The 14,446-nt window shown below is 37.9% G+C and overlaps 1 protein-coding gene across 2 annotated transcripts in view; it reads right to left on the reverse strand.

The window, feature by feature from the left end:
* Positions 1-2,422: 2,422 nt before the first annotated feature.
* Positions 2,423-14,446, reverse strand: part of HPS3 (HPS3 biogenesis of lysosomal organelles complex 2 subunit 1) — a 178,374-nt gene continuing 166,350 nt past the window's right edge. For both annotated transcript variants that reach the window (XM_053709994.1, XM_053709993.1), the window contains exon 18: positions 2,423-2,671. In XM_053709994.1, the coding sequence (XP_053565969.1) occupies positions 2,550-2,671 (122 nt within the window). In that variant the 3' untranslated portion in view covers positions 2,423-2,549. The remainder of the gene's footprint in view (positions 2,672-14,446) is intronic.

Raw genomic sequence — 14,446 nt, forward strand, 5'->3', positions numbered from 1 at the left:
ATTTATTATGAATTATCCTGAGTTCAATGTCTATAGACTGTTTATCACCATAATTTTAGTATTGATGTTAGTTCATTTATGTATCATCTATCTGTTTTCCTATGCATGCGTGAAACTGTCTATGGGGTTATTTATCTCTGACACAGCGTTTGGTAATTGTATCTTTAAAGTTCTTATCCTTAACTGCAATATCTTCCCTCAATGTTATTATTAGTCTTAGGGACCTACCCGTGGTCCTAGCTGTCATGGGAAGAAGCCTATAAACTGCAGGCCTTTTCTAGGACTGCATTATTAAAAACCCCTCTAAGTAGTTCTTTTAATACAGGGGTCCAAAAGTGGCCCCAGTAGTATTGGAGGGAAAAATGAGGGTGATATCAGGTTTGCTTTTTAATCTTCACACCTTTGACTACATTTCAATTTGGGTCAGCTATATGAATATTGTGTTAAGGGTACTATCTCTGCATATGTTGTTATGTATCTTTTATTTTTTTCTTAGACATGCGATATGTATCTTACCATGTATTTTGAGCCATATGTTTGTATGCGCAAACTGTATTTGTCTTGGAAATTGTTATTCCCTCAATAAAAATACTCTAAAAAAAAAAAATATATATATATAATTATCTGGGTATACAGTTGTGCTCATAAGTTTACATACCCTGGCAGAATTTATGATTTCTTGGCCATTTTTCAGAGAATGAATGATAACACAAAAACGTTTCTTTCACTCATGGTTAGTGTTTGTCTGAAGCCATTTATTATCAATCAACTGTGTTTACTCTTTTTAAATCATAATGACAACAGAAACTACCCAAATTACCCTGATCAAAAGTTTACATACCCTGGTGATTTTGGCCTGATAACATGCACACAAGTTGACACAAAGGGGTTTGAATGGCTATTAAAGGTAACCATCCTCACCTGTGATCTGTTTTCTTGTAATTAGTGTGTGTGTATAAAAGGTCAATTAGTTTCTGGACTCCTGACAGACTCTTACATCTTTCATCCAGTGCTGCACTGACGATTGTGGATTCTGAGTCATGGGAAAAGCAAAAGAATTGTTAAAGGATCTGCGGGAAAAGGTAGTTAAACTGTATAAAACAGGAAAGGGATATAAAAAGATATCCAAGGAATTGAGAATGCAAATCAGCAGTGTCCAAACTCTAATAAAGAAGTGGAAAATGAGGGGTTCTGTTGAAACCAAACCACGGTCAGGTAGACCAACTCAAATTTCAGCCACAACTGCGAGGAAACATGTACGGGATGCAAAGACAAACCCACAAATAACTTCAGGTGAAATACAGGACATGTGGTGTGGCTGTTTCAAGATGCACAATAAGGAGGCACTTGAAGAAAGATGGGCTGCATGGTGGAGTCACCAGAAGAAAGCCATTACTACACAAATGCCACAAAGTATCCTGCTTACAATACGCCAAGCAGCACAGACACAAGCCTCAAACCTTCTGGCACAAAGTCATTTGGAGTGATGAGACCATAATTGAGCTTTTTGGCCACAAACATAAACGCTACATTTGGAGAGGAGTCAAGAAGGCCTATGATGAAAGGTACACCATTCCTACTGTGAAACACGGAGGTGGATCACTGATGTTTTGGGGATGTGTGAGCTACAAAGGCACAGGAAATTTGGTCAGAATTGATGGCAAGATGAATGCAGTATGTTATCAATCAGAACCCCTCATTTTCCACTTCTTGATTAGTTTGAACACTGCTGATTTGCATTCTCAATTCCTTGGATACCTTTTTATATCCCTTTCCTATTTTATACAGTTAAACTACCTGTCAGTGCAGCACTGGTTGAAAGATGCAAGGGTCTGTCAGGAGTCCAGAAACTCATTGACCTTTTTACACACACACTAATTACAAGCAAACAGATCACAGGTGAGGATGGTTACCTTTAATAGCCATTCAAACCCCTTTCTGACAACTTGTGTGCCTGTTATCAGGCCAACATCACCAGGGTATGTAAACTTTTGATCAGGGTCATTTGGGTAGTTTCTGTTGTCATTATGATTTAAAAAGAGTAAACACAGTTGTTTGATAATAAATGGCTTCAGCCAAACACTAACCATGAGTGAAAGAAAAGTTTTTGTGTTATCATTCATATTCTCTGTAAAATGGCCAAGAAATCATACATTCTGCCAGGGTATGTAAACTTATGAGCACAACTGTATTTCACTTTTTTGCCCCCCTTGAATTTTTTTTGTGGATGCCTATGTTTAGTGCATTTCGATCCATTTGGTTTCTACACAACTTTCTCAATTTCTTCAAATAACAAACAGGTATAAAGAAAGTTAAAGTGTGCAGTTTATCATTTCAAACCCCTCTTTCAGGTACATTTCAGTTTATTCGTGTGTGTGTGTGTGGGGGGGGGGGGGGGATATGTATCCACACCATAGACAACTTATTAGTTGTGTAGTTTATTGAACATCACAACTTTTATAACAATATCTTCATTGTATACCCATTGATTTGTACTAATACTTTTTGGTAACATAATAGTTATGCAAATCAAAAAGAGTTGGCAGATTTTAAGTAAGCAATTTTCTTTGGTTTAGAAGATAAGGCAGGAAAAATGCTGCAGTTCCGTCATCTGGCAGCACATTCAGAAAATCCTGGAGATCTAGTTCCATGGAAATCACATCCAAGGTGTCTAAATAAAAAGAGAATAAAATAACTGTCATTACATACACAACATAATTATAGAAAAAATTGTTATTTCCATAAAAATATTAGCTCTCTCTTATTTGAATGGAAAGTGTTAATTTCAAAAGTGACAAGGTCCGTAGCCAGCAACTCCAGCATACAAACCCCCAACCGGATCCGGAACTTCAACAGGCATCACACCAACAAGCTCAAACTCCTGGAGTGCCGTAGCCAAGATACGGAAGAACCACTCCACTTCAAAGTCAGGTAGGAAGAAAGTAGCAAGCACTGCCACAGGTGCTACAAAAAATCCTTAGTTTATTGAAAAAACGTCCAAATACAACAGAAGTGAGACAAAAATAAACAAAGGGCACAGGAAGTGCAGTTTCAGACAGACATGGGGTGGACAAAGACAGCCGTCTGACGCATTTTGCGCCCCCTACAGGCGCTTACTCATAGACATAACACATGAGAACAATGTAGTGCTATTTATACACCAAAACAAAAATGTTTAACCCATACAGGAGAGAAATAGTGGATTAAAATAGACAGGCTATAATGGCACTATCTGGATATGTTAAAACAGCATGCTAAATGTACATGTGAAGAATGACCTTATAAGATGGAATAAACTGCATAAATACATAAATGTAAACACATATTACAATTGTGAAAATATGTAAAAATGTAAGTATAGTGTAAACATTACCATAAATAAGGAAAATGAATATGGAAAATGATGATCAATAATACAAAGCTCAAACAACAGCATAATAACATAATAAATACAAATGTCAAAGAATATATTGAATGTAACAAAAAGGGACTTAAAGAGACAGCAGCAGAAACAAGTGTGGGAACAGTTAAGGCCCTAGAAAGTTAAATTGGGCATGAAGGGGAAGATAACAAACGTACCTGCCTAGACAAGATATATTTATCAATAAAAAAATTGATGTCACATTCCCTATTCATGTCCAATGGACTGCGGGTCTTTAATTTCAGTATCCAAAAAATTAATTTTCTTTCCAAAATGTTATTTCTGTTGCCACCTCTTGTCGGTCCCACTGCTAAATCTATAACTTGAATGATTACATCAGCAAAACAAGTAAAGTGATAGCTATTGAAATGATTTGCAACCGCAGATTCTTTTACATAGTGAGTGACATCACGTACATGTTCTCCTAAGCGCTTTCTGACCTCTCTAGAGGACTGACCTACATATTGGCTATTGCAAAGGTTGCAAGTCAAGAGGTAAACGGCAAATTTACTGCCACAATTGGCATAGTGGTTGATATCGTAGCTTTGTTTAGTACTGCTACTGGCAAATTTATTCCCTAGACCAGTGCTTTCCAAACTGTGTGTCGGGACACACTAGTGTGTCGGCAGCAGTGTGTAGGTGTGTCCCTGCTTCAGCACAATTTTTTTTAAATTTAATTTTTAAAAATTTTTTTTTGGGTTTCTGACTTTCCGCCTGCCTGCTACGCATATCACATGGTTGACACGTGATTGATACCTAGGGGGTCACAGATCATCTTAACCTATTGGCGCAGCTCAGTAGAAACTGAAACTATTCCCATTAGCAGGTTTGACGGCACATTGGCTCCTGACTGCATGTGTAGTCTCCTTAATTGGCTAGTGACTGCATGTGTAGTCAGTGAGTGGGACAGCAGTGTGTTTGCAGCGTGGGCAGTAGTCAGTCAGACTCGAGGAGCTCTAAGGGCGGCAGCTTAAACACTGAGCTGAAGTCAGAAGTCAGTGGGTTTTTTTTTTGCAACTAGCTCCCAGTAGTGCATTGCTGCTCCTGCTCTTGATATATGGATAGGAAGGGGAAGCTTAAAAATGCTTGATGATGAAATGCGAGCGTCTTTATCTAATATTCCACCAAATATTCAGAAATTGTGTTCATCCCATCAACCTCATACATCCCATTAAAATAGTAAGTAGCTATTGGTGTTATTAAACTTTTTTTAAATTCTGGCACATACTGTACATACTGTTACTTGTAAATACATTTTGTTATTATATAATTTATGTATGTGTCCGTATCTCTTAAAACAAGTTAGTTTAACCTCCTGTTTGCCAGTACAACTGAATTACTGTGTCGCAAAATGATGTAGGTCTAAAAAGTGTGTCACCAACATGAAAAGTTTGGAAAGCTCTGCCCTAGACCAATATGTGCACACATGTGGCAATTTCTACTCATACATTTGAAGTTGCCTACTTTATTTAGCCAAGTTGTGCCCATAGTCTTATCCTTCAAGAAAAGAAAATTGTGTTTGAAACAATTATTTTCTCTCTCCAGTAATGTTGATGGAGATTCCACTGATTTTTCTGATCCTTCTTAAGATACAACACAGCAACCTTTTACTGAAACACATGTTACTTTCAGTGAAGCGTGTTCTGTGGTTAATCTCACTGAATTATATAGTGGAGACAGAAGAGAAACCCTGCCTTGTGAACTATCCAAACCTAATAAATGTGGATCAAATTTATATCCGGTACATTTTAGGGGTCCATATATCAATGCCTACCATAGGATGGTTCAAGAAGACATCCTTAAATTAGAAAGTAATCTTGGTCATGCTGCTGCCACCCTCAATCTGAACTACAAAGAATGAATGGTGGTCAAATCCTATAGGATAATCCCCACATAGTAATCAGGAATTCGGATAAGGTGGTGCTAGATAAGGATTACTATTTCTTGGAAGCAAATAGGCAGTTGTCATATAGTAAAGTCTATCAAAAACTTTCATTTAACCCTACTATGCAATACAAGGTAGAACTCAGAAACATTTTGTTGGAGGGTGTTCACTTAGGGGTGTTTAAGGAATCAGATTTTGATATTCTTTTACCTCAAAACCCCTTAATTCCCATTTTCTACCATGTCCCCAAGGTTCATAAGAATTTACTACACCCCCCAGGCAGACCCATTGTCTCTGGTGTGGGGTCTTTATTTGAACCCTTGGGGGCATGGTTAGACAGTATACTACAATCCTTGGCTATTAAACAGTTGTCTTACCTAAAAGATAGTTCCCACCTATTACAGACTTTGGAAACCCTAACTTGGAAAGTAGAATACAAATGACTTGTGGTGGACGTCACATCCTTGCATACTTCTATACCCCAACATTTGGGTATCCAGGCGGTAAAATTCTTTTAGAAAGAGAACTACACCTGGAACTTGAAATACAGAAATATATCGGAGATGTTCTTAGATTTCTCCTGTCCCATAATTTCTTCATGTTCGATGGTAGTTTCTACCGCCAAATTTGTGGCACGGCCATGGGGGCAAAATTTGCCCTGGTCTTTGCCAATTTGTATGTTTCCTGGTGGGAACTCACTTATATCTATAGTACACTAAATCCATGGCTTGAGGATATACTACTTTTTGTCAGGTATATTGATGACCTGTTGGTCATCATGAAAACACCGATTGATGATGAGATTTTTAATAATTTCCTTCTGTTCCTTGACAATAATTTCATGAATTTGAAATTTACAGGAATATATAATCGTACAGAAGTTTGCTATCTAGATCTGTCCTTATACATAACTGATAATCAGATCATGTCCAAAACATACCGCAAATCCACAGCAGGCAATACAATATTACATGCCACGTCCCAGCACCCCAGTCATCTCATTAAGTCTATTCCAAAGGGACAGTTTAGCAGATTAAAAAGAAATACTAAGTCTGAACAAATATATGACGAACAGTCCATAGATTTGAAAAAGAGATTAATTGCACAAGGCTATGAAGCCAATACACTGGAAACATGTTGTAAAGATGTGAAAACACATACTAATACTCTAGTTACCCAAAAATGTGCTATGGACTCTAATGATGCTTTCAGGAATTCAATAGTGTTTACTACTGAATATTCTAGTCAATATTCAGAAATAGTCAATATCCTTAAGAAGCATTTACACATACTGAAGGGTGATGAAAGTCCTTAAACCACTATTACAATCATGCAAATTTGTACCTAAGAAACCAAAAACTTTAGCAAGGAGTCTTTCCCCTAGTGTTATAGTGAAGGATACGACTATGGGCACAACTTGGCTAAATAAAGAAGGAAACTTCAAATGTATGAGTAGAAATTGCCACATGTGTGCACATATTGGTCTAAGGAATAAATTTGCCAGTAGCAGTACTAAACAAAGCTACCATATCAACCACTATGCCAATTGTGGCGGTAAATTTGCCGTTTACCTCTTGACTTGCAACCTTTGCAATAGCCAATATGTAGGTCAGACCTCTAGAGAGGTCAGAAAGCGCTTAGGAGAACATGTACGTGATGTCACTCACTATGTAAAAGAATCTGCGTTTGCAAATCATTTCAATAGCTATCACTTTACTTGTTTTGCTGATGTAACCATTCAAGTTATAGATTTAGCAGTGGTACCCACAAGAGGTGGCAACAGAAATAACATTTTGAAAAGAAAATAATTTTTTTGGATACTGAAATTAAAGACCCACAGTCCATTGGACATGAATAGGGAATGTGATATCAATTTTTTTATTGATGGATAAATATATCTTGTCTAGGCAGGTACGGTTGTTATCTTCCCCTTCATGCCCAATTTAACTTTCTAGGGCCTTAACTGTTCCCACTCTTGTTTCTGCTGCTGTCTCTTTAAGTACCTTAAGCCCTTTTTTGTTACATTCAATATAAGGCTAACTGTTTCTAATAGTCAAACAACTGTATATTCTTTATATTGGTTAGTAATAAGTTACTCTCAGTCAGATTTGATATTCTTTGACATTTGTATTTATTATGTTATTATACTGTCATTTGAGCTTTGTATTATTAATCATCATTTTCCATATTAATTTTCCTTATTTATGGTAATGTTTACTTACATTTTTACATATTTTCACAATTGTAATATGTGTTTACATTTATTTATTTATGCAGTTTATTCCATCTTATAAGGTCATTCTTCACATGTACATTTAGCATGCTGTTTTAACATATCCAGATAGTGCCATTATAGCCTGTCTATTTTAATCCACTATTTCTCTCCTGTATGGGTTAAACATTTTTGGTTTGGTGTATAAATAGCACTACATTGTTCTCATGTGTTATGTCTATGAGTAAGTGCCTGTAGGGGGTGCAAAATGCGTCAGACGGCCGTCTTTGTCCACCCCATGTCTGTCTGAAACTGCACTTCCTGTGCCCTTATTTGTTTATTTTTGTCTCACTTTTGTTGTATTTGGACGTTTTTTCAATAAACTAAGGATTTTTTGTAGAACCTGTGGCAGTGCCTGCTACTTTCTTCCTACCTGACTTTGAAGTGTTCATTTCAAGCCTACTTGGAAAAAACACAAAACCCATGACTTCCCTTTTACTACATCACTGCATGCTCCAGGTCATGTTTTACCTTTCTGTAGAGTGGTGATTGCTGTAAGTGTAAGTGTAAAAGAAACAAAACCCTGTTTATGCTGTGTGGTATGTCACTGTCCATCAAGAGAGCTGTTGGGTATTGCTTGTCAGCCTGTGAGATTCTATCCCAGTACACAATGATAAACATTCAATTAGTTTCAAAATCAAAATAAAATAGCATTAATGTGACCTTTCTGCACAAAACCTTTCCTATTCATGACAATTCTTAGTAATAACATAATAGATGAGGTTGAAAGAAGACAGAAGTCCATTGAGTTCAACCTTTACAGATCCTACCTGATTTACAATATAAGTTCCAATTGAGCCTAACTTAATCAATTTAAAAAGGTGACTCATTTAACATAAGCAATCATATCGATGAATTCGGTTTCTAGACAAGAAATGTATAAGCCATTTTTATGTTTGAATATTTTTTTATTAATTTTAATAGTAAACTATTACAAAAGTAAACATACCTTTCTCTCCGTTGACCTCTATTATCTGGTGTTTCAGGGAGAAGGTTTACAATATCATATTATTATTCAACTTTTGATTCAAATTAAAAAAATTGTAGTAATCTTATTGTATTCCAGTTGTCTTCACATAAACCTTTTCAAATCAACAACTAGTGGGTAATAACAAAGTCCTGTAGTCACCAAGCTTTGACGATGTTTAGTCCATAGCCCTGCATTACTGCCGGAGCTCCTCTTTATTTTTAAGAAGAATTGTGCTTTTGTAGTGCCTGGTTTTATGGTTATCTCATATGAATATGTAACAAAATAAGACAGTAAATCTAAGAATGACTGCTCCGTCTATAGGCATTCTGGATTAGATGGGACACCATTGAGAGAAGGTAAATTTAAGTAAACTGGGTTAAAGGAGGATACAAAGGGGTAGGGAAGGGGATGGGGAGTGACGACATATCCTTTTTTAGTCTGTGCTATATGTACATTAATAGGTGAAGATGGTTGTAGTTATATTGACCACTTTGGGTTACAATTCCCAATATTCCTGTATATTTAAGGTTCATTTACTTATCCAGTAGTACCATATTGCTTGGACCGTTTCTTTATTATCTAGAGTACTCGATGCCAACTCATACATAGTGTATGTATGTTGAATTTTATTATGTATTTCTGTCCAGGTTGGGCTCCCAGTTTTCCAATGTCTGGCTATGCATGTCCTTGTGACTGTGCATAGGATCTTAATAAATGTGTTAATATGTTTATTGTATGTGCTAATATGTTCATGTAGGAGGGCCTGTTGAATTGTGAGGTTGATATTTTCGTCCAGGATTTGACTGAGGAAGGTAGATAGTTGTCTCCAAATCCCTGTGATTTCCCTACAATCCCACCACATATGCCTGTATGTTCCTATTTCTCCACACCCTCTGTAGCAATATATACTTCCCTGTGTGTGCATATGAGCAGTTCTCGTGGGTGTTAAATACCAGCGATAGATGGTCTTAATAACATTTTCTTTAAGGTCAACACTTATCAGCCCTTTCTCTGCATTTTGAAATATAGTTTCCCATTCTTTGGTGTCTTTATAGATAAGTAGTTCCTTTTCCCATGCCAACATAGTTGTTGTTTTTGTATTGACCTGTGTAGCTTGTATGGCAATATATAAGATAGAAATGGCGTGCTTGTTGCGGTCTGCTGTTTTACAAAAGAGTTCTATTGGAGTGGTGTTGCTTTCTCTCGGGTTTCTCAGGTATGTTTGTATAGCTGACTGTATTTGTAGATACATGTACCAGTGTAATTTCAGTGGGCTTATTTTCATTTGAAGTTGATTAAATGAAAGTGTATTTCCACCCTCTAGATAGTCGGCCACTCTATATAAACCCTTATTTTCCCATTTTTTAAGTTGAGTCCTGAGTTCATTAGGCATTATAAATCTTATCGGCATGTATAAAGAGTATTTTGGGATTAGTTTGTATTTAGTTCTTGCTATTTTCCATGTAGCTACTGTGAGATTTGTGGTGTAAGGCTCAAGTGTCCCTTTATTAGTGTGTGTTCTCTCTGGATCCCAGATGATGGTATCACTCTCACCCCACCCACCCAAATTTGCCTCTAGATTAGGCCATATAATCTCTTTAGATCTCTTCAATAATAGGATGTCTTGTGCCAATCTGGCAGAGTTATAGTAATCTATTAAATTAGGAGCCCCAATGCCTCCAAGTTTCTTGTGTCTATTTAAGATCGATTTTGCTATTCTGTTTGTTTTATTACCTCTAATGAAGATTTGAATCTCTTTTTGTAATGTTTCTAAATCTGCTTTTACGATTTTAATGGGTAGGGTTCTAAATAAATATAATATCCTTGGTAAGGCATTCATTTTTACCGCCGCCGCCACTCTATCCAGCCACGAGAAATTAAAACTTTTCCATTTTGACAAGTCTTTTTTAATTTGTTTAAATAAGGGGGTATAATTTACTCTGTATAGCTGCGTTGGGCAACTTGGGAGGTGAATTCCTAGGTACTTTAGGGATTGTTTCATCCATTTAAAGTTAAAGTTAATGTTTGATTCTAATAGCGTCTGGGTCTTTCTGGGGATCGCAATGGAGAGGGCTTCGCACTTTTCTGCATTTATTTTGAAACCCGAGATGGTAGCAAAGGTCGTTAGGGTTTGGTAAAGATTAGGCAGCAATATCATTGGGTTCGTTAAAGTCAGTAGTATATCGTCCGCGAATAGGGCCAATTTAAATTCCACCTTATTTATCTTAACTCCTGTTATGTCTATCTGCGAGCGAATTTTGGCGGCAAGTGGCTCTATGCATAGGGCGAAGAGTAGCGGTGTCAGGATCTTGTCCCACGTCCTGTGTTGTTACTAGTGAGTAACGTATAATACAGATCACAATTGGAGACTGATCTTATGTTTGTACCACTCAATGATTTACTATCAATATTGAGGATCAATAGCAATTATAGGAGTGGAGTTTATTCAGTAATGGATAGATTGAAATAAGATAGTTATTCAATCTTAAGGCAGGCTGTTGTGGAGATTCATAGAGTTATGGATTCTAGGTGAGAGAGTATCAGAACAAACTTCCGTTATGATACAGAGAATTATAGTTATGTACTCTTGCACAGTTCAACTAAATACTGCCAATAGGTTATTTCACTTGTAAGTATTTCAGCTGAGGCACTTAAGAGTGAAGAAGGAGCAGGTCTTGTGAGGAGAAGAAGTAACCGTGTTGCTTGACTGATCAGCGAGGTGAGAGGCTGTGATCAGTTTAAACCGCTGCTGCAGTTTTCCTATGCAGAGCGGAGGCTAGTGGGCGTGAACCATCTGTGTCGGCTAGAGTGACAGATGAAGTCACAAGCCGAACTTCGCTACAAACCAGGATTAAATGTTGCAAGTACAAAGTCCGGTTTGGAAATAATTGTAATCCAATATTAAATGTAGATGGGGAGACTGCTGAAACGGGAGATGAGTGTTCTGTAATTCAGAGAAGGAAGTTTTTTGGATGATGTGGAAAACAGATTGGTTTTGCAGGCGAGTAATCCACTTGAATCCGTTTCTCTTCAAAGTAGGTTTACTGAGATGATTAGGATAGCAGACAATTGTTGAAGGAATAGATCCAATATTCATATGAGGATAAATGAATGATAGGAATTACATATAGAGAGCTCAGGTACTAGAGACTACTGTGTGCTTGGAGTCTAAATTACTAAGCACTAGGAACAGAGCATAGTTAGTATTTAAAGGGTCAGAATGAGGCTGATGTCATAGGTGGGAGGAAATAGAGAAAAATCCTGCATCCCCCCCCCAGGGAAGACAATAGACGTCAAGGACCCGGCCGATCTGGATGACGCCGATGGAAAAGAGAGACTTTCCGAGGTGCATGCACTTGATCAGAGGGTTCCCATGAGTCCTCATCAGAGGAATAACCAAGCCATCTGACAAGATATTGTAACTTCCCTTTGTGGACCCTTGAATCCAATATTGAAGCTACATCAAATTCCTCAGGAGATGGAATTGAAGGTGGGGGCAGTATCACATCCTGATTCCTCATAGGTCTGTAGGGTTTGAGTAGAGATACATGAAAGGTTGAATGGACCTTCATGATGTCCGGTAAACGAAGGGTAACTGCGTTTGGATTAATGATTTTGATAATTGGGAATGGTCCAACAAATAACCCACCTAGCTTTTTACTTGGAATGCTTAGTTTCAGGTTCTTTGTGGAGAGCCAAACCAAATCTCCAATCGAGTATGTGGGAGATGGTCTCCTGCGTAAATCATAATAATGTCGTTGTTTATCTTGGGAGTTAGAAATGGTTTCCTTCAATCTGTTGGAAATATTGCGATGGTTGGCAGCAAAATCTATAGCACTCGGACCATCTGACGAGGTTGTATCTGAGATGCCTAGAGTAGGGTATGAATTAGGATGGAAGCCATATGTGGCCAAAAATGGTGACATTTTGGTAGTGGAATTTTCTGAATTGTTAAAGGCAAATTCTGCAGTTGGTAAATATGTTAGCCAATCTTTTTGTTGATAAGAACAATAACAGCGAATGTATTGCTCCAGCCATTGGTTCACCAGTTCAACCTGGCCGTTTGTTTGAGGATGAAATGCTGTGGTGAAACGGTGGTCAATCTGCAGAAGTGTAGTAAGTGACCTCCAGAACCGGGAGGTGAATTGGGTTCCTCGATCAGAAGTCATAATCTTTGGTAGAAGGCGAACTACATTTGTGAGGAATAATGTAGCAGTTTCGGAAGCTGTTGGTAACTTATGAAATGGTACGAAATGGGCCATTTTGGAGAAGAGATCTACTACCACCATAACGGTATTCATTCCGGAAGAGACAGGAAGCTCTACGATGAAGTCGAGTGAGATGTGCTGCCAGGGATGAGACGGAATAGGTAGAGGAATGAGAGTGCCATAAGGTGCTGAACTTGCTTGCCTTGGATGTGGCACAAATAGTGCAGGTCTTTACATGATTCTTTATCGATTTTGCCATTAATGGCCACCAATATGACCTGCAAATGGTTTCCCTTGTTCTTCTTTCTCCTGGATGTCCAGCAAGGGGTGTCTCATTATGTAGTTGTAATAGAAGTGATCTTAAACTCTCTGGTACATATAATTTATCATTATGGTAAAACAACCCGTCTGAACTGGGTTGGAGGTTGTGGAGATGGAGATTTCCTTCAGTGATGTAGGAGTCTTTAAATGCTTTTAATAGGTAGGGAGTTAGTCCAATGAATCTATCAGTGGGGATTATTGATGTGGACGCAGGAATTAATTCTGGAGGGTCATCTTTTCTTGACAAGGCATCTGCTTTTCCATTTCTGGAAGATGGCCTGTAAACGATGTGGAAGTTAAACCTAGTGAAGAAGAGATTCCATCGCATCTGTCTAGCAGAGAGTGTTTTATTACTTTGTAGATAAGCAAGGTTTTTGTGATCTGTGAAGATGATAATGGGTAATTTGGTTCCCTCTAATAGATGTCTCCAGTTCTCTAATGCCTTTTTTATCGCCAATAGTTCCTTTTCTCCAATAGGATAATTTCTTTCTGGGGAACTCATGACCTGGGAAAAAAACGCAACTGGATGCATTGGTTCAGTAGGAGAGGACTTCTGGGAAAGTATTGCTCCAAGGGCAAAGTCAGAGGCGTCGACTTCGAGGATATATTGATAATCAGCGTTAGGGAAATGGAGGATTGGAGCAGTTGTGACTTTCTGTTTAATTAGATCAAATGCTGATGATGCTTCCTTGGTCCAATGGAATCTGGTAAGGGTACTTGTAATCTGAGTTAAGGATTTGGCAATCTTAGAAAAGTCTTTAACAAACTTCCGATAATAATTAGCAAATCCCAAGAAACGTTGAAGCTGTTTTCTGTTTTTGGGGGTAGCCCAATTTTTTATGGCCTCGACTTTATCCTCCTGCATACTGATCCCACTTGGAGAGATGTTATATCCAAGGAAGGAGATGGTATCAGTATGGAACTGACATTTTTCAAGTTTTGCATATAATCTATGGGTACGTAGTCGTGAGAGAACGCGACGTACATCTTTTACATGATCGCCTAAAGAAGTTGAGTAAATGAGAATATCGTCAAGGTATATGACTAAACACACATCAAGCAGCTCTCTGAAAACATTGTTAATGAAGTGTTGGAATGTTCCTGGGGTGTTGCAGAGCCCAAACGGCATAACAAGATACTCAAAGAGACCATACCTTGTTCTGAAGGCGGTCAACCATTCGTCTCCTTCACGAATTCTGACGGGATTGTACGCACCTCTCAAATCGAGTTTTGTGAATATGGTGGCATGTTGGAGACGTTCTATCAATTCAGGGATCAGTGGAAGGGGGTACCTGTTCTTTATAGTACGAAGATTTAGTTCCCTATAATCGATGATAGGTCGTAGTGATCCATCCTTGTTTTTTACAAA

The sequence above is a fragment of the Bombina bombina genome, chromosome 4, assembly GCF_027579735.1.
Source record: "Bombina bombina isolate aBomBom1 chromosome 4, aBomBom1.pri, whole genome shotgun sequence".
NCBI lineage: Eukaryota > Metazoa > Chordata > Amphibia > Anura > Bombinatoridae > Bombina > Bombina bombina.